Below are 21,066 nucleotides of genomic sequence, written 5' to 3'. Positions count from 1 at the left end.
CCAGAACTACCCTCCTTTCCTATTGCCCTTATTCCCTTTCCCCTCCAGAAATGGGAGGTCATTTCCATTGAGCTAGTTTTTCAGTTCTGTTGGATCTCATTGGACCAAAGAACACAAAGGTCTTTCTACATTGCTTATAGTCACAGAATTCCTCTCCAGTAAGGTAATTTTGATGATGATGATGACTCTAGATTTGTGCAAGGCCTCACCATTTTAACACATTCATAAGTTCTCTCCAGTATGAATCCTTTCATGAAGATGAAAATTATACAAATGTGGAATAGTTTCGCCTTGTTAAAAGCACTCATAGGCTTTTTGTCCATTAGGATTTCTTTCATGAGTTTGAAATTGATTATGAAGTGCAAAAGTTTATTCACATTGATTGCAGTCAGACGGCTTCTTTCCAGTATGTGTTCTTTTATTTATTAGGAGAAGTTATGTTCAAAGGCTTTGCCACATAGTTATATTCATATGGTTTCCCTGCACAATGTTTTGTTGTCTTAGGAGATGAATATTACATGCAAAGGCTTTATCACACTAATTACCCTCACCAGGCTTCTCTCCACTGTGTGTCTTTTCTTTTTTGTGGATACCACACTGCTGTTCAAAGGCTTTATCATGTTGGGTATATTCATAAGGTTTCTTTATAATATGTGTTCTTTTATGGTTTATGAGATGACTTTTTTGTGGAAAGGCTTTACTGCACTGGTTACATTCATAAGGTTTCTCTCCAGTGTGTGTTCTTTTATGTCTTAAGAGAGTACTGTTTTCTGCAAAGGCTTTACCACACTGGTTACATTCATAAGGTTTCTCTCCAGTGTGTGATCTTTTATGTCTTAAGAGAGTACTGTTTTCTGCAAAGGCTTTACCACACTGGTTACATTCATAAGGTTTCTCTCCAGTATGTGTTCTTTTATGCCTTATGAGATGACTTTTTTGTGGAAAGGCTTTACTGCACTGGTTACATTCATAAGGTTTCTCTCCAGTGTGTGTTCTTTTATGGTTTAAGAGAGTACTGTTTTTTGCAAAGTCTTTACCACACTGGTTACATTCATAAGGTTTCTCTCCAGTGTGTGTTCTTTTATGGCTTAAGAGAGTACTGTTTTCTGCAAAGGCTTTACCACACTGGTTACATTCATAAGGTTTCTCTCCAGTGTGTGTTCTTTTATGGCTTAAGAGAGTACTGTTTTCTGCAAAGGCTTTACCACACTGGTTACATTCATAAGGTTTCTCTCCAGTATGTGTTCTTTTATGTCTTAAGAGAGTACTGTTTTCTGCAAAGGCTTTACCACACTGGTTACATTCATAAGGTTTCTCTCCAGTGTGTGTTCTTTTATGGCTTATGAGATGACTTTTTTGTGGAAAGGCTTTACCACACTGGTTACATTCATAAGGTTTCTCTCCAGTGTGTGTTCTTTTATGGCTTAAGAGAGTACTGTTTTCTGCAAAGGCTTTACCACACTGGTTACATTCATAAGGTTTCTCTCCAGTGTGTGTTCCTTTATGGCTTAAGAGAGTACTGTTTTCTGCAAAGGCTTTACCACACTGGTTACATTCATAAGGTTTCTCTCCAGTATGTGTTCTTCTATGGCTTATGAGATGACTCTTTTGTGCAAACACTTTACCACATTGATTACATTTGAAAGGCTTCTCTCCAGTGTGTGCTCTTTTATGCCTTATGAGATCAGTGGTATAGGAGAAGACTTTACCACATACAGTGCATTTAGAAGGTTTCTCTCCAGTACGACTGCTTGCATGCCTGCACAGATAATTACCACATGTGAAAGATTTACCACAATCAGTGCTTTACACTAATAAATATATTTATCTATATTAATTAATTTCATAATTTGATCTAATGGTAAAGGAGAATCAAATTTTAAAGTTTTATCATGTTATTTACATTAATGGTTTTTCCCTTCATTATGGGTATTTTTGAAGATCTCTGTGATGGTAAGAGCATTTGTTACGTGGTTCACTTTTATAGCTTCATTTTTCTATAAGAGTTTTATATATATATATACACATACATATATATATTATTGTAAGTATACAGACCTTTACCACAGCAATCCCATTTGCATTGTTTTTACTGTATGAATGACACTTCTTTTGCAAAGTGAGCCACGAGAAGCAGAAGAAGTTCCAAATTCTTAGTATTCATAGGTATTTTCAGCAGTATTAGTTGCTGATGAATTCTCAGTGAAGTTGCAAAACCAATTAATAGTAACCATTTATCGCATTCAGAAAATCTACTCAAAGTGGGGACTACTACAAAATTAATTGTTCTTGGAGAAAGACAGGTACACTGCTTCTTTCAATATTCCTCTGCTCATGTGCCTTACAAACATTGTGACATATGATATACCTATTTAAATTACAAGAATAATAAAGGATTCCCTCACTGAATTAACAGTTTGTTTTTTGTTCATTATAGACATGTCATATAGGGATTAAGGTTTCTCCACAACAATATTCTTGACTCTCATAAGCTGCTCCTTTCACTAAACTTTACAATATGACTGCATGAATATGAGTAACAGTGGTTGTTATTAGAAAGTTTTGGACACATACTGATCACCTATTCAATATGTATACCTCTTACAATATCTGAGTAGATAAAATGAGACTAAAGAGATTGGCAGTTCAACTCAGTAGCTGTAATGTCTATATGATTTAAATGGTATTTTCTGTTACAACATTATTTTATTTTCTTCTATCTTAAGGAATGCCTTGCAAACACAAATCAGATACCTGACATTGAGGTAAATGGAATTGTGAGATTATACTTAAAGCAGTGCTGTTTTCACACTGTTGCTTTTCTTTAAAACCTCCAGGACACAGCCAGGTGTGCTGCTACGAGCCTTTAATCCATGGATTCATGGAGGCAGAAACAGGCAGATATGTGTGATTTCGAGGTCAGGCTGGTCTAACAAGCAAGTCTAAGAAAGTCACAGATACCCAGAAAAAATTCTATCTCAAAAACAGAAAATAAAAAGCAGCCAATAAACAAACAAACAAACAAACAAAAAAACACCAAACTTCCAGGACACATTAAAATTTAAGATTTATATCTGTATCAACATGCACATAAAGTTACCTTTTATTACTTGTAGAACTTTGAAAATGTTCTTCAATATTATGGTCATCCCAATTGTAGCCTAAAATATAGTACCAGAAAATATATATTATTGGAAATATCATGTTATTATTAAGGCAAAACTTAAATCACTATCTTCTGTGACTCTTAGAACCATGCCTCTTTTATTTACCTCATTCCTCCTCATTCTCAATTGGAATTACAGAAGAGGATCAATAACAAAGTAAGAGTTGTCTTTTTATTTTTAAAGTGAAAGAAAAATTGCAGTCTTACCTATAGCAGTGAGGTTTTCACAGGTCTCTAGCATCACAACTTTGTAGAGTTGCTTCTGGGAAGGTTCCAGCAAGGCCCACTCTTCTTGGCTGAATTTCACATGGACATCATTAAAGGTCACTGAATTCTAAAATATACCATACATTTGTAAAAAAGAAAGACTGGCAACAATATAAATTTATATTTCATTGGCAATATAATCATATAATTCTAATGCTTCTTCCATTTATGTTCTGACACAGAAGTGCTAATGTTAGACAGTTGGGTGCTGTGCATCAGGTAAAGGATGGGAGAAGAAAAAGCCTAAAGGTTAGATTGTAAAGGAAAAAAAGGCTTGCTTTGAAAACCTGTGTTAAAGGTTTTGTATTGGTTTGTAAGACATGAATATGAAGTAGCCATTAGTTGGGTTCTTGAGTGATCTATGAATCATCTTCAGTTACTTGGGTGAGTAGGTCAGGACACTTTCATGAGACAGGTGGAAGGAAAAAACACAGGCATGATATTTTATCTAGCAACAAATGATATGTGGCTATCACGTGACAGTGAACAGATGGGTGGTGTCAGTCAAAAGACAACATGGCAGTGGATATCATGTTTTGACCAGGGATCAGAGATGTGGCATACCAGTATATGAAAATGGGGGCTCATATATTTGTGGAAGGGAAATTGTACTACAGTGAACAGATGGATAAAAATAATGTGAGTGGCAAGCAACAATAATCATAGCTGATAACATCATATTTCTGAGTTCCCAGACAAAAGAAAAGGCATAGAACACATGATTATTCTTTGATCATTGTTTTGTTTATTCTCCTTTCTAAATCATGTATAGGCTACAGTTTAAAAATAAAGATTAAAACTTTTCTATTAAAACATAAGTGTTAATGTTATCACTAAGTCATTTTAGAAGAAAACTGAATAATGAAGTTTAACTATGTCATATCTGAACTCTTTTGAATAGGATATAGCTTTTGAATAGTCATGGTAATTAATGTGGACAAAGACAGAGAGAAGAGAGCGAAATAGAAAGAGAGAGACAGAGACACACAGAGAAATTAAGGGATGAGCAGTACTAAGTACACATCAGAGAAATTTATGAACAGTTACTAACTACAAAAATTATGGACAAGCTGGGTGTATTCTATTATGCCTTAATTCCATCACTCAGGAGGCAGATGCAGGTGTATCTTATTGAATTGGATGACAGCATGATCTATGCAAAAAGTTCCAGGACAGCTAGACCTATATAGTAAGACAGAGCCTCCCCTAAAAGTCAATCAAACAAACATAAAAGATTGAAAAAACTCAGAGGTCTTAACTGAAGCTTGTACAAGAAATTATACATCCACTCCAGTTGTGCATTCCTTTTCCAGAAATCTGCACTGCCCCAGCTTAAACTTTAACTCTAATAACATCTTACTAAAAGGGAATGCATGTTTAAACAGCTAAAAATAGAAAAATGAAAATATTAGCAATGTCAATGCTGATCATAAATAAGCAACATAAGGTAGAAGAGATGGCTCAGCAGTGAGGAGCTCTTGCTACTCTTCCAAATAAGTGGGCTCAATTGTCATTGTTTACCTGGAACCCACTACTATCAGTTCATGAGTTCTGAACACATCTTCAGACTATAGTGAAGATCAGGCACACAAGAGATGCATATTCATCCATACAATCAAAATACTCATATTCAGTAAAAATTAAAAACAGATCCCAGCTGGAAGGGCTGAACTCACACTGTGTCTGATCAGCAGGGTAGCAGAGACTGCACAGTGACCAATAGTTGGAACTGTAAGCCTCCAAACACCACTGACTGTATTTACCAGGTGAGATGAGAAAAGCAATTGGGTTCAACCTCAGAGCACTCAGCTAATCCCTTGAAATTTTCTTGGGATGTTTTAGCAGGAATAAGGTTTTCAAGCAAATAGACCCAAGAAGCAAGCAGGAGTAACCATTCTAATATCTAATAAAACAGACTTTCACCAAAAATTAATTGAAAGAGATGAGAAAGGGGTAATCCAAGATGGCGGTGCTGGGATGACACTGTCTGAGGAGCAGGGCAGCAATATTGGTACAGTGGACTAAGAGGCTGAACTCTGGACCCTAAAACAAAAGCAATTGTGTTTCTCAGGTGAGAGGAAACTCCACGGAGTGGGAATAAGTTGGGTCTACTCTCAGGTCACCCAGCAAGAACCCAGAAGAAACCCCAGGTCACACAGTCACTGGGTCACTTGACCAGAAGCACACTCTTGCATGTCCTGATCACCTTCCCAGGCTGAACTGTGTACCCCAGGACACAAGAGACTGGGAGTCCCAGTCTTGAGAAAACCCCAGAGAAGGAAGCAAGTAGGGCTGACCTCAGGTCAACCAGTCTATCCCTGGAAAAGGTCCTGCAGACCTGCAGGCACAAAGCAGCCAGCCCTGAGTGGGGCTCCAGCTGCCAACTCCACAACTAACTTTCTATCACAGACAGAACTGTGTACCCCAGGGCACTAGAGGCTGGGTTTTCCTGTTGGGAGAAAACCCCACAGGGAGGGAAACAGCAGGTCCCAGCTTAGAGTACTCAGCTGACCCCCCACCACCACTAACACCACACATACGGGAATGTTCTCAGAAAAAGTTCTCAGTTTCCTGTCCAGTCACCAGCTTGGAGCCACCACTCACAAGCAAGTGCCTACTCACTCCACACGCCCCCTCCCTAACAGTACAGACTGGGTTTTTCTGTTGAGAAAAAACCCAATGGTGGCGGAAATATCTGGCCCTACCTCAGGACACCTAGCTCTAGAAAAGTTTCTGGTTATCCACAGGCTCCAGACTCTAGCCTCCTGCTGCACACATGAGAGTAGTGCTCATATGCCACTGATTACCACTTGGGTACTGGGGCAGAGAGCCCCAAACTCAGACCTCCAGAAGCCTGGGTTCCCTAAGATCAACCCCCAAATACTGCTCCAAGGGACAATGAGTTTTCCCTAATTAAACTGACCAAACCACAAGGCACCCAGGTTACAGCAGCAGCTCACTAAATTTACAGCAAGAGGGAAGCTGTCTCCAGGACTTCTCTGGATGAGAGGGTAGTTCCCTTTACTAATGAATACCACAATTACTACTCAGGTCTGCATGCCTGAGATGAGCTGTGGCAATTCCTGAAAAACACCTGCCATTCAGTGACCATACCTAAAAAATGGAGGAGAGCTTCTTTGGGAAAAAATCATCTTCCTGCCAAGGTGATTCCACCCACCACAGGATCCCAGGAAGTAACAGAAACTAACCCCCATCACCTAAGATAGCCTAATGGGTAGAGGCTAGCATAAAAGCTCAACCAACAAAAGACAGAGCAATATGGCATCCCTAGAACAAGTTATCCAGGAGCAAGCAGCCCTGGAGCAAGCAGCCCTGGATAACCCAGCGTAAATGAAATTCAAGAAGATGACCTTACATCTGTGCTTATGAACAGGATAATAGAGGAAACAAATAAACTTCGTAAAGACCTAGATGCAGATAAAGTCAAACAGAATATTGCCATTTGCAAAGAAATAGAAGAAGATAAAGACAAAGTGATTGTGGCCATCCTTAAAGAAATACAGGAAGTTGCAGCCAAACAATCTGTGGCCTTTAGAAAGGAAATACTTAAATCCCTGAAAGAAATTAAAGAAACAGAGGATTGTTCTAACAAACAGCTGAAGGGATTGAAGGAAACTAGTCAGAGAGGTGAAGGAAATCAATAAAATGGCTCAAGATCTGATGATAGAATTGGAAAAATTAAAGAAAACACAAATGGAGGAGATTGTGGAGAGAAAGAACTTAGGGAAGAAAACAGGAACTACAGAGTTAAGCATAATGAATAGACTATGAGAGGGAAGAAAGAATCTCAGGTGCGGAAGACACAATGGAAGAAATAGATGTAGCTATCAAAGAAAATGTTAAATCTAAAAAATTCCTGACATAGACCATCCAAGACAACATGAAAAGCAAAACCTAAAAATAATAGGAATAGAGGAAAAAGAAGATTCCCTCCTCCAAGGCCCAGAAAATATTTTCAACAAAATCATAGAAGAAAATTTCCCCAACTTAAAAGAGAGGTTTATAAGAATATAAGAGGCCTACAAAACACCCAATAAATTAGACCAAAATAGAAAATCCTCCCACCACATAATAAATGGTAAGTATACAGAACAAAGAAAAAATGCTAAAAGCTGCAAAGGAAAAAGGCCAAGTAACATATAATGGCAAACCCATTAGAATCACACCTGATTTCTCAACAGAGACTATGAAAGCCAGAAGGGCCTGAACAGATATCATGCAGACCCTAAGAGAACACAGATGACTGTCCAGGCTACTATACCCAGCAAAAGTCTCATTCATCATAGATGGAGCAAACAAGATATTTAATGACAAAAACAAATTTAAACAATACCTATGCACAAATCCAGAGGTACAGAAGCTCCTAGAAGGAAACCTACAACCCAGGAAAGCTAACTACATTCAGGAAAACACAGGAAATAAATAATGTCACTACAGCAAAACTAAAAGTAACCAAGCACACAAACACACTACCACAAGCAACATCAAAATAAATGGATCTAATAGCCACTGGTCATTAATTTCCCTCAACATCAATGGACTTAACACTCCAATAAAGACACAGACTAACAGAATGGATATGTAAACAAGACCCAACAATCTGTTGCATTCAAGAAACACATCTAAGCCACAAAGATAGACATTGCCTGAGAGTAAAGAGCTGGAAGGAGGGTCCAAGCAAATGGACCCAAGAAACATGCAGGAGTTACCATTCTAATGTCTAATAAAATAGACTTTAAGTATATAGAATCCATCAATGTAATCCACCATATAAACAAATTGAAAAAAAAAAAAAACAACAGAGGATCATTTTCTTAAATGGTGAAAAAACATTTGACAATATCCAACAGTTATTCTTGTTTAAAGTCTTGGAGAGACTGGGGACAAAGGCACATATCTAAAAATAGTAAAGACAGTGTAAAGAAACCCCATAGCTAACATCAAACTAAATGAAAAGAAAGTTAAATCAATTCCACTGAACTCGGGGACAAGACACGGCTACACACTCTCTCTCAATCTCTTCAATACAGTACTCAAAGTCCTATCTAGGACAATAAGACAACTAAAGGAGATCAAGGGGACACAAATTGTTAAGGAAGAAATCAAATATCACTATTCACAGATATGACAAATTATATATATATATATATCACTATTATATATATCACTATTCACAAAAATGACCCCAAAAATTCTACTGTAGTGAACTCCTACAGTTGAAAAACACTTCAGCAAAGTGGCTGGATATAAAGTTAACTCAGAAAAAAATCAGTAGCACTCCTGTATACAAATGACAAATGGACTGATAAAGAATTAGGAAAATAACACCCTTCACAATAGCCAGGAAAAAAAATATATTTTGATGTTATCCTCAACAAGCCAGTGAAAAACCTCTATGAAAAACAAAACAAAACAACTTCAAGTCTGTGAAGAAAGAAACTGAAAAAGATACCAGAAGATAGAAATATCTCTCATGCTCATGGATTAGTAGGATCAACATAGTAAAAATTGCCATCCTATCAAAAACAATCTACAGATTCAATGATATTCCCATCAAAATATCAACACAATTCCTTAAGGAACTTGAAAAAAAAACAATTCTCAGCTTCATAAGGAAAAATAAACAAGCCAGAATAGCTAAAACAATCCTGTACAATAGGAGATCTTCAGTAGGTATAACCATCCCTGATCTCAAGCTCTACTATAAATTAATAGTAATAAAAACTGCATGGTACTGGAATAAAAACAGAATGGTGGGTCAATGGAATTGAAGTGAAAACCCATAAATAAACCCATACACCTATGGACACTTGATTTTTGATGAAGAAGTCAAAACCATGCAATGGAAAAAGGACAGCATCTTCAACAAATGGTGCTGTTCTAGCTGGATGTCTACATCTGGAAAAATGAAACTAGATCCATATTTATCACCCTGCACTAAACTGCAGTCCAAGTTGTTCGAAGACCTCAACATAAAACCAGATACACTAAATCTCTTAGAAGAAAAAGTGGGAAAGATCCTCGATGTCATTGGCATAGAAGGTAATTTCCTCAACAGAACACCAAGAACACTTGCTCTAAGATCAAGAATTAATGAATATGATCTCGTGAAACAAAAAGCTTCTATGAAGCAAAGAACTCTGTCAATAGAACAAAATGACAGCCTACAGCCTGACAAAAGATCTTCACCAACCCTACATACAACAGAGAGGGCTAATAAACAAGATATATAAAAAGATCAAGAAATTTAACTCCAGCAATCCAAATAATCCACTTTACATCTGGGGTACAGAACTAAACAGAGAATTCTCCACAGAGGAATATCAAATGGTGGAGATTAAATGCTCAATATCTGTAGTCATCATAGAAATGCAAATGACATTCCATCTTAAACCCATCATGGATAATGTCAAAAGCTGAAGTGACAGCAAGCTAGTGAGAATGTGGAGAAAGAGGAACACTCCTGCATTGCTAGTAGGAGTGCAAACTTATACAACCACTTTAGAAATCCATCTGATGCTTTCTCAGACAGTTGAAAATAGTGTTACTTCAAGACCCAGCTCTACCATTCCTGGGAGTATATCAAAAAGTTGCTCCACCATTCAACAAAGATATTTGCTCAACTATGTTCATAGCATCTATATTTATAATAGCCAGAATAGTGAAACAAACTACATGTCTCTCAACTGAACCACTGTTTTACAGAAATTGTGGTGCTTTTACACAATGGAATGCTATTTGGGTATTTAAAAAAAAGGAAACCATGAAATTTTCAGGCAAATATATGGAACTACAAATGATCATCTTATGTGAGTTATTCCAAAACCAGAAAGACATGCATGGTATGTATTCATTCATAAGTGGATAATGGCCATAATATAGGATAAACATACTACAATCCACAGACCTAAAGGAGCTAAATAAAAAGGAAGACCCTATGGAGGATGGTCGATTCATATTCAAAAGGGCAAATAGAATCTACACCAGAAGTGACTGAGGAGAGGGAACAGGATGAGAGCCTAACATACATATCCTTCATATCCTTCAAAAGACTACCCAGCAGGGGATCAAAGCAGAGGCTAATACTCACAGCCAAACTTTGGGTAAAACACAAAGAATCATAGAAAAGACTAGGGGGTAGAAAGTAGAAAGAGCCAGATATGGCAGGACTGCCATAAGAAGACCAACAAGGACAACAAATCTGGGCTCATGGGGACTTGCAGAGATTGATGGACCCACCAAAGGCCATTCATGAAGAGGAACCAGACCCCTGCTCAGTTATAGCTGATAGGCAGCTCAGTCTCATGTGGGATCCATAATAAGAAGAGTAGGGGCTGGCTCTGACATGGACTCTGTTACCTGCTCTTTGATCACTCCCCCCTGGTAGAGGGGGCATTGCTACACCACAAAGGTAGAGAATGCAGGCAGTCTTAGTGAGCCTTGATAGGCTGGGGTCAGATGGTAGGAGAGGAGGGCTCCCCCTATCTGAGAATTGGAAATGGGATCAGGGTGAAAGAGGAACAGAGGGGTGAAACCAAGAAGAGACTAGGGAGGGGGCTAAAATTGGGATGTTAAGTGGATAAATTATTTTTAAATTTTATTTATTTATTTATTACAGTTTATTCACTTTGTATACCCACTGTAGCCCCCTCCACCATCTCCTCCCTGTCCCAGCCATTCTCTTTCTCACCCTATGCCCCTTACATATTCTCCTGATAGCGGAGGAATTCGTCCCCTTCTGTCTGAACATAGCTTATCAGGTCTCATCAAGGATGGCTGTAGTATATTCCTCTGTGGCCTCACAAGAGTGCACCCCCCAGCAGGAGGTGTTCAAAGAGCTGAGTTCATGTCAGAGAATAAATTATAGAAAAACAAATTTAAATTAAAATGAGTTAAGTTTGAATAAAATAAATAAATAAAGTCTTAAAACACGAACACAACAGGTAGAAAGAATGTCATACACATGAAATTCAATAACTCAGAAAGCTCAGACACTGTTAGTGTCATGAATACATGCCATCCTAAGAAATTAGATATACTCTCTGCCAAACTTCAAAGGTAAGATGTGGATGAAGATCAGCACAACAACCTATGCTTACATATACAAAACAAAACAAAATGCTACATTCCAGGCTCAGCAGCCAATGTTTATGTTGATGTTGAGGCCAGGCATGTTGATCTAAATTTAAGACCAACACTAAACTGGAGTTAGATCTGTAAGTTCAAAACCTTTTTGGTCTACATACCAACTTTCAGGACAGCCAAGGCTACAAAGAAACTTTTTTTTCAGTGTCAAAAACAGAAACATGATCTTCTCTGGGAGCTTTTTTGATTCAATCAAATAAGTTCTGACCAAGTTCACTATAAGCTTATTGTCATCCCATGATGAAAATGTAGTCTAACTTCAATGATCCTAAAATTCTGCCATAGCTCATACACTGTTCAAATGTTCACAGTCTCTTCTGATACACAGAGAATCTCTTGGGTGCCACATCTTGTAACATCAGAAGCAAGTTATATCATTCCAACATAGATGCACAGAATACCCCTTTCCAATTCTTGTAGAGAGGAATGTGTACATTTTTAGGGAAGAGTAGACCAAGGAAAGAAGATCAGCAAGGAAAACAACAAACCCTGATGCTGTTTGGAAAGGCTTAGATGGTCTTATCCCTGAAACATCTCATACATCCCCAAGATTGCTTACTTCCGCTGCCTATAGGCAGCACTATATGGTAGGTGTCTCCTAACTTAGGTATCTCAACATCTTGTAGTGTCAAGATGCAACTCAGGCTTCACCCTCACCACTTCACACAATAAACAGTTACAGTATCTTCCCTGGGGAGCTGACTCTGCCAAACACAGATGGCTGGCACAGTGTTGAACTGAAAACAAAAAGGAAGAATCTATTATCTTAAATTTTGCATTGTTCTTGTTTCCAGAATGTGCATAACATGAGTGAGACTGTCAAGTTGGATTTTAAGTAGGGATGGACAAAATGGGATGGATCTTGCCACACTTGGAACACATTTGGAGCAGGTTTTATATGAAGTTCTTTCCGGGTATTAGGAATCACTTAGCCTACTTCTTTGATTAATGGAAGAATTATCAGGAGGGAGTGTTAATTTAAGGACACAAACTTAGGCTTCAAATCCAGACCTAGGACATTCTCTTTGATGATGATCTCCTTAAAAATTCCAGTCTCTGTTTCAGCATGTGACTGCCATCTGAAACTACCTAGTGATGCTTTTCTCTACAAACCAAAGACTACATTTATTTCTGCTCCACTTGACTCTTTCTTCCACTGTGGTCCTGAAGGTCTCATTAATAATAACCATTCAACAGATTAAATGTTCTTCCTAAGAAATCCAGCCCATGCAGGGGGTGCATGTGTTCTGGTAGGTTGTATGCCACCTGATACCATCAGCCTTCCATCATGGCCTCTGAGATTCATCATTTATTCCCATCTGGGATTGCTCACTGGCCCACTGGGCCTAGGCCTCACTGGGTCTGTGTCTCACTAGGCCTATGTCTTGGTTGCAAGCCAACCAGGCATGGACTTTTACTTGAACCTCTGAGGTGAAAGTCCTTAGAGCAAGGCACAGCAGCTTATCCAAGAATGGTAACACTTTGGTATTGCCATAGGCTCTGGAATACCAAAGTTTCCACTACCACTGGTGATTTCATTTCAAAAGAGCTAGCTACCTGTAATAGTCAATAGAAAATTCTTTCCACACCCCCATCTAGTGAAAATGGGTGTTGCCCTAAATAGTTCTAGCTGTCCCTGAGAGAAATGGAGCCACTGTTCTCCATCTGAAAGCTGAGCTCCAGGCCTCCGCTGAATGGAGAATGACAGAATGAAGCACATTCTAGAAATATGGAAATATTATCAATAAAGAAAGCAAAAACAAGCTGGCCATGGTGGTGCACACCTGTGATCCCAGAACTTGGGTAGGTAGAGGCAGAGTGACTTTGAGGCTAGCCTGGTCTATAAAGCAAGGCAAGGACAGCATATGCTACACAGAGAATCCCAGGCTCAAAAATCCAAAAGAAAATTATTTTTTAAATGCAGAAATTTAGGGAATCCTGGAGTTCCCTATCACAAAACATCCAGGAATTCTGAGACATTATGAAAAGACAAACATGTTGATAATCAGATTAGCAGAAGGATGAGATCAAGGGTCCAGAAGATATTTTTAACAAAATCATACAAGAAAAATTTCTTCACCTAAAGAATAAGATGTCCATCAAGGCAAGAAAAGCATACAAATATACAAAAGACACTGGACCAGAAAAGAAAGTCCTCTTACCAGAGAATAATAAAAACGCTAAATATACAGAACAAATAAAGAATATTAAAAGCTGTAATAGAAAAAAAAATCAAACAGGCCACACTAACCAATAAAACAGACAAACCAAAACAAACAAAAACCAACCAAGAAATAAACAAAGGCAGATCTATTGGAATTAATCCTGTGTTCTCAGTAAAGATGCTAGAGGTTGAAGGACATAGACAGTGTGCTTCTGACTCTAAAAAACTACAGAAGCCAAGAAAAATTACTAACTATGCCCAGAACCTTTCAATCATCAAATGGAGAAAATAAGATGTTGCATGTTAAGGTCAAATTTAAACAATATGTATCTATAAATACAGCCCCACACAAGGTGCTAAAACCACCACCACTTTCACCACCAAAATACCAAGATTAACAATCACTGTTCATTGATATCTCTTAATACCATTGACCCAAATTCACCAACGAAAAGACACAGGCTCACAAAATGGATGATAAAACAGAATCCACCCTTCTAAATACATCAAACACAGCTTCACATCAAGATAGATATTATCTCAAGGTAAAGTGTTGGAAAAGATATTCCAAATAAATGGACTAGAGTATCAAGCTTGTATAGCAATTTTAATATCTAACAAAACAGACTTCAAAAACAACTAAACACAAGATGGCAAAAGACATGATATATTAAAATAAAACAACCAGCAATAAAACATATCAATACTTAACATCTATGCCCCAAATATAAGAGCACCCAAGTTATAAAAGAAACCCTTCTGTAGCTTGCATCACATCCTGGTCCTCATAAACTGATAGGGGAAGGCTTCAATATATAACTATCATCAATGGACAGCTCCCCCTGACCAAACTGAACAGAGAAATGCTCCAGTTAACTAACATCAAAAAACTAAATATACCCAAATGATGTTTACAGAACATCCACCCAAGCACAAAAGATTGTTCCCTCTTCTCAGCAACACATATATTGTTCTCCAAAATTGATGATATACTTGAACAATGGAAGTCTCAAAAGATATAAGAAACTTGCAATAACCTTCTGCATCCCATCAGATCACTGAGGTTTAAAGCATCACATCACCAATAACAAAATCAATAGAAAGCTTACAAACTCATAGAAATTGAACAACTCTATTGAATAAAAAATGGATCAAAACTGAAATAAATAAAGAAATTAAAGACTTCCTAAAAGTCAATGAAATGAAGACACAACATATCAAAAGTCATAGTACACAACGGAATTGTTGACCAGAAGACAGTTCATACCACTAAGTACATTCAGAAAAAATAATCAGAAAGATCTCTTAGTAGCAACTTAACAGCACACCTAAATACTCTAGAAAAAAAAGAAGTAAACAAAACTAAAAGTAGATAGTGAGAAATTACTGAACTGTGTCTTCACTGGTAAAACCGAATGTTTCCACAGGAAAAGAAAGGTGGATCCTATCAAAATTGATAATGATTAGATTTGAATAGTAGAGATCTCCTGAATAAGCAGAGGTAACTGTTCATCAGATAGTGTGGTCATTCAGTCCAAACTAACTTAATAAAGACTATAGTTTTCTTCTCAAATAAAAAAGGATACTTTTGTCATTTCATATTTAAAAGAGTTAAGAGGTTTAAAATGTTTGAAGTAAATTCAAAGGTATAAACTGGTTTGAGTTGGAATAACTTGGAGTGAATATAACATACTTGAGCAGTGTGGTGATAGGCCATGCATTTAATCCCAGCAGAGACAAGCAGTTCTCTATTAATTAGTTGTTTTCTAAATTCAGCAGTTACAATCACAGGGTGTTGATTGTTCATAGCCTTAATCCCAGCATTTGGGAGGCACATGTCTTTTACATACCACCTGGGAGGGAGAGGCAGGCACATAGGATTTACAGTGATTTTATTTAAAAGCTGCTTATAAAAGGCAGGCTGAAAATCAAAGTGAATGCCCTTTATTATCTAGAAATAAATACACTTTAAGGTATATTTGTAAACTTTCAAAGATTTTTTTAAACTTTAATTGAGATATTATACTTTTCTATTTCCAAAAAATCATTTTGCCCTTTAAAAGATATAACATGCCTAAAAAGGTACAACCCTCATCCCTGAATTAGGGATGGGGCAAGGTTTTGATTTAATCTTTTCAGGAGAATAAAATCATCCAACTACAGAATATGTAGACCACTGGACACATGAAACTTCTGAAGAAAATGACAGATCACCAAAAAAATGTTAAAAGAGAAGGAGTAAACTGGCCAACTGGTATCACTCACCTTCATGTTATCTCTTCTGTCTTCTACAGACATAAGTGCAAATTGTCTTTATATGATTGCTAAAGAACAATCCAAAATCTCTATCTCATATCAGAAAAGCCACCTGGTAAGAAACAGAGGAAAACAGAAAAATAAGGGATGATTCTATTGCCATGAATCTCATAATCTTCTGGCATGATGTGACTTTTGTACTTACCACAAACTTCAATCATCAAGAATGTGTACAGTGTTTGTGAAAGAATAAGGGGGTGAGAAAAAAAGCCAAAAAAATAAGCCTAAAATATAGCCAAGTTTACATGAAAAGACATAAGTAACCTCTAGCATGAAAAATTTGCATGGGACCAGAGATACCTTTGATTTTCTAATTAATACAAATTAAATAAACACAGATTTCACAACTGCTAGAAGACAAACTCAAAGTGACACCTAAACAGTTATATTTCTGACCCTCCAGCTACTACTAACCTCATTTACAGAGAGTCCTTTTGCTTTAGAAGTCTCTTAAAAAATGGAGGTGATCATAAGCTGGGCTATGGCTTGCAGTCCCTCATGTCCCCTTGTGGGTTCAGGCACAGCCCAGCCATTGCAGACAAAATGATGGAGAATAATTTAGTTTCTGTTTCCTGCTGCATGATTTATGTCACAATATGTGGAATCTTTCCTATCCACTTATTTAAAACCAGGCACACCTGACAAAGTTCTGCATCTCAGATATTCCCTTTGTACCCTGGAATTGAATTTCCCCAAGTTATGCCATTGTGACTGGTGGTAGTTGAAAAGTTAAAGAAAAAAAAAACATAATCAAGTATTGCTGAAAGATGACCACCACCACCTCTTTTCTTCCAGTTTCAAAACGAGTTCCAAAATTTGTTACGCAAATCTCTATGTGGAATACAACATTCATCATTTCTAGAAATGAGAACTTCAGTTTTCCAATCTGTCCACTGCAAAACCAATGCTTGCGTGTGTACACTAGATAGTGATATTATAAGCACCATAACTTTCTACTGCTTGGCAGCAAAGTCATCATTTCTCTGGACAATCAACATTCAGGAAGGGTCAGAGGCCAAGGGTCTCTGCCAAGATCACCACATGGAGACCAACAGAACCACAGCCTGAACCACAGTCCATCTCGGCCAAAGCAGATCCGGATGTGATAGCTCAGCAGCCTGCTATTCCTGGCCTGGGGACAATGGCTCCACACTCAGCATGACATGGTCTCTGGTCTCAATCACAGCTCTTTAGAGCTATATCAGAGGAAAATCCCAAAACAAACCCATAAATTACCTCCCACTATTGCTCCTGACTGCTAGGCCTACCCAGAATCCCTCATTAGCTTGAACAATACAGCTGAGTCTTAGGACAGTAGTAGCTCCTCTACCAGTGGATCAAAGATCAAATGATGCTGATAGCAGAGGCATTCTAGCTTTGCCCTAACCCCTATGGGCACACAGAATGCTAATGTTGTTATAAAAGAATGAAAATTCCAATTATTCTATTTTAAAACCTTCCAGTGAAGAGAGGCAGAGAAAGCACCCATCTGACCATCCTACTCACCTCAACTCCAAGAGTAAAAAGCCTCAAAAGCTCACCAGTTCAGATGACAGATCAGGGTGGATAGGCCAAAGGAACCCAAGGCCAAAGGCTTTCTAGCTCAAAGCTCAAAAAGCCCAAAATCTACTATGCTAAAGCTCCTTCCACTTTTACACTCTTTCTTAAATACATTTCAGCTGAAAGTTCCGCTTACTCTTTAATCCCTGTCAGCTGGCTTCTTGCTTTGCCTCTTGATCTACGGTTAACATTATTAAATCCTGTGCACAGAAAGCTTTTGAATTAAAGGTATGTTCCAGGGCTGACAGAACCATACCATAATCACCTCTTTAGAATAAACAGAAAGTTCTTGGAATTAAGGTTTGTGTTAGGGCTCAACCATACCAAACAAAGCACAGGTTTTTACTGTTCACAATCTATGGCATCACACTGGGATCAAATATCCTGCAACATCCTCATCTTGGAAATGTTTTAAAATACAATCTTCTACTTTCCCAGGGCACCTGCTCATCTTCCAAGATACAGGTCATTTATGTTGCACATTCCATTACATGATCAGTGTCCAACACAGTCATCTCTACCTCATATTTGGGAAGTCCTTCAGCCAAACTTTAGTCAAAGCCAAATAGTAACAACCATTAAAGAAACAAATGGCCATGAATTTGAAAGAAAGGAGTAGTTAATGGGAGCTCAATGAAAATGAGAAATAAAACAAAAAGGATATGGCTGTACCTAGGAATGTTGGAATAGAAAGTTTATTATAGATATATGAGAGAACATAGTCAGACACAGGAACATCTGGGACAGTCTAGGATTGACATGAACTTGAGCCATGTGAGAGGAGAAGAGAGCCAGATGAAAAGGGTAGGAAGGTAAATGATAAATGAAAAAGACCAGGTAACCAAAATGGTTGGAATACATAAAGAATGAGAGCTGGGAGGAGGGCAGCTCAACTTCTGAGGTAGAGATCTGTGTATGACACCCATACCTTGTAACAGGAAAAGATTGAGGGATGCTGGGAGAACCTGACAGCCAGGTCTGCTTTGATTGTTAAGTAGCCTCCTTAAAGATTCATCCCAGCATTTGAGATGTAAGAGCAGAGAGGAATGAAAAGGTTGAAATGATTTCATTATAACCTTAAAATTATTTTTAAAAGTTGAAAATGGCCTTATGGTCCAATATTCTTCAGAGACTTTGAATATGTATTAGAGAACACCAAGTATTACTCACAACTTCTTTTCTCAGGTTGTGCACTTTCAAATGTGGGGAGGGGAAACATCCCTGTTAGTCACTACCACAGCAGTTTATCCAGAACTTCTGTTTTGTTTGAACTCATGCAACTATAGAAATTTGCTTCCCAGAAACAAGCTCAGCAACTAATCCATATTCTTGATTCCCTTTGTGTATGACTCCCCCCAAATGTACAGTTTTCACTTTTATTGACCATCTAAAATTGATTACATGACTCATTACCATCTTCCCTTCTCCCCCTCCCTTTCTGTGTTGTGACTACACCAGCTTCAAAGTAGGTTAGTGAACTCAATTCTTACACAGGTCCCTCTTTATTTGTAATTGCCCACCTCTAAAAATTTAGGGTCTTCAGGGGACATTAATTCACTGTTCTATTTTACTTCACACTCACTAGTCAGGGCCCACCTAAAAAGAGCTGCAGGACTATGTTCTAGGCACTAGGCAGTAGGGGCAGCATTCAGTGTTCCAATAAAGTGTAAACTACATAGTATGTGAAAGGCTGATCTACAGGAGACATTGCTTTAACAAAAACAAATATCAAAGCACTAGGGGAAAAGGAATGAAATTCTTAATGACTGGATTATCAAAGAATATTATCTAATAAGAGACTAGAGCAGTAATGCATCAACAAAATAAAATTTAATAATACCAACAACTGACTTATTTATTTATTTATTTATTCATATATTTATTTATTATTGATACAGTGTTCTGCATGCATCTACACTTGCATGCCAGAAAAGAGCACCATATCTCATTATAGATGTTGTAAGCCACCATGTGGTTGGTGGGAATTGAACTCCTGACCTCTGGAAGAGCAGCCAGTGCTCTTAAACTCAGAGTTGAAAAAAAAAAAACACATAGCATACTGACTTTGAAAAACACAGGCCATTCTCTTGTAGAGGGAAAGCCATTAATAAGATACTGTTTGATGTTATCCCTGTGTACAATATTAGCTGCTGAGACCTGTAACCTGACAGACACAGCTTAAGCCCATAGCCTGTGTCTCAAATTTGAACTGACAGAACTGTGTCAATGAGGATTGTACATATGGGCATAGGACAGTCCCTTAATTTGAAATTCAATATTTACTGGAGCAAGATACCTGACCCAAATTGTACACCCACCAATCTTGTCTGCTTTCATTTGCATTCATGAATTAATAAATACACATTGGGAATTTACAAATTAAAAAGACATAACCCTGACACATTTCTACACAATCCTGGTGAGCAAACATGTGTATCCCGGGATCCTAATCTCTAACAGGTCTGGTTAGCATACTGCGTATCTGTGGAGTGTTTTACAGGCAGTCTTCCCTCAGCTAAATTCTAACTGGTACCACTAGTTTCTCAGCGATAGTAAATCCTTTACATCATCAGTTCTACTCTTCTATATCACAGCTTAATATTTGAGTGCTCTCTGACACAGGACATATAATTTATAACCCCCACAAAATCCAAATGGATCTTTTAGAATGGAGAGACATCTTCAAAGGTCACCAGGAACTAGGCCTAAAAAAGGGCACTTAAATTTCACCAGAATAGTGACTCTATTATAAAGCCACCAGGAATTGGACCATGGGTCACCAATTCCAAATACAAGGTCGTAAGATTCCTTACCCAAGGAACAGCCTGAGGATAACAAGAATGGGAAGGTATCTTATCTCAAAGTGGGGCATTTGTGCTGAGCAGTCTACCAACTTTGTAGTAGAACCTTCAGTGACAAAGAAAATACCCAACATTCCTGAGGCCTAGAGATAGCTCCCTCAATGTTAGTTATGTTAGCTAGCCAATCACTTTGTAAAAAGCTTGCCCTTGCTGAATGTCAACCAATCCTGTAACTATTAAACCAGAACTTCCTGGTCCTTTCTAAAACCCCAATCAAAACCCTGCCATGCACCTGCTCAGGGCTCTCTCTGATCCACTGTGTTTGTAAAAATGTAGAGACCCAGCATAAGCCCAAATAAAACTCTTTGCTCTTGCATATGTGGTCTGGCTCCTGATGATCTTTGGTCACCCTAAGATCTGGCCATAACATATGGGTTCTTATATTGGATCCCCAAGTCTCCCAAGCACCCCAGGCACATGGAGCTGAACAACAGCCAGTAAATGAGCACTCTGTCTGTATGTGTCTGTGTCTTTCTTGGTGTTTCTCTAGTTTGTTTTTTTGGGACTCAAGGCAAAATGTGTAATATGTGTCGTCAGAAAGGTTAGAGCTGATGCTCTGGACAGCT

General features: G+C 38.0%; 1 protein-coding gene across 1 annotated transcript; it reads right to left on the bottom strand.

Moving 5' to 3' along the window:
* Positions 1 to 1,155: 1,155 nt before the first annotated feature.
* Positions 1,156 to 1,584, bottom strand: LOC132651060 (zinc finger protein ZFP2-like; the record flags this gene model as incomplete). Its single annotated transcript, XM_060376368.1, has 1 exon — positions 1,156 to 1,584. A coding segment is annotated over one exon (429 nt), but the record flags the coding sequence as incomplete, so codon positions are not given.
* Between the last annotated feature and the right edge of the window lie 19,482 nt (positions 1,585 to 21,066).

The sequence above is a fragment of the Meriones unguiculatus genome (genome assembly GCF_030254825.1).
Source record: "Meriones unguiculatus strain TT.TT164.6M chromosome 13 unlocalized genomic scaffold, Bangor_MerUng_6.1 Chr13_unordered_Scaffold_39, whole genome shotgun sequence".
Lineage (NCBI taxonomy): Eukaryota > Metazoa > Chordata > Mammalia > Rodentia > Muridae > Meriones > Meriones unguiculatus.
The sequence above is the reverse complement of the archived record's forward strand: the minus strand, read 5'-3'. Positions and strand labels throughout refer to the sequence as shown.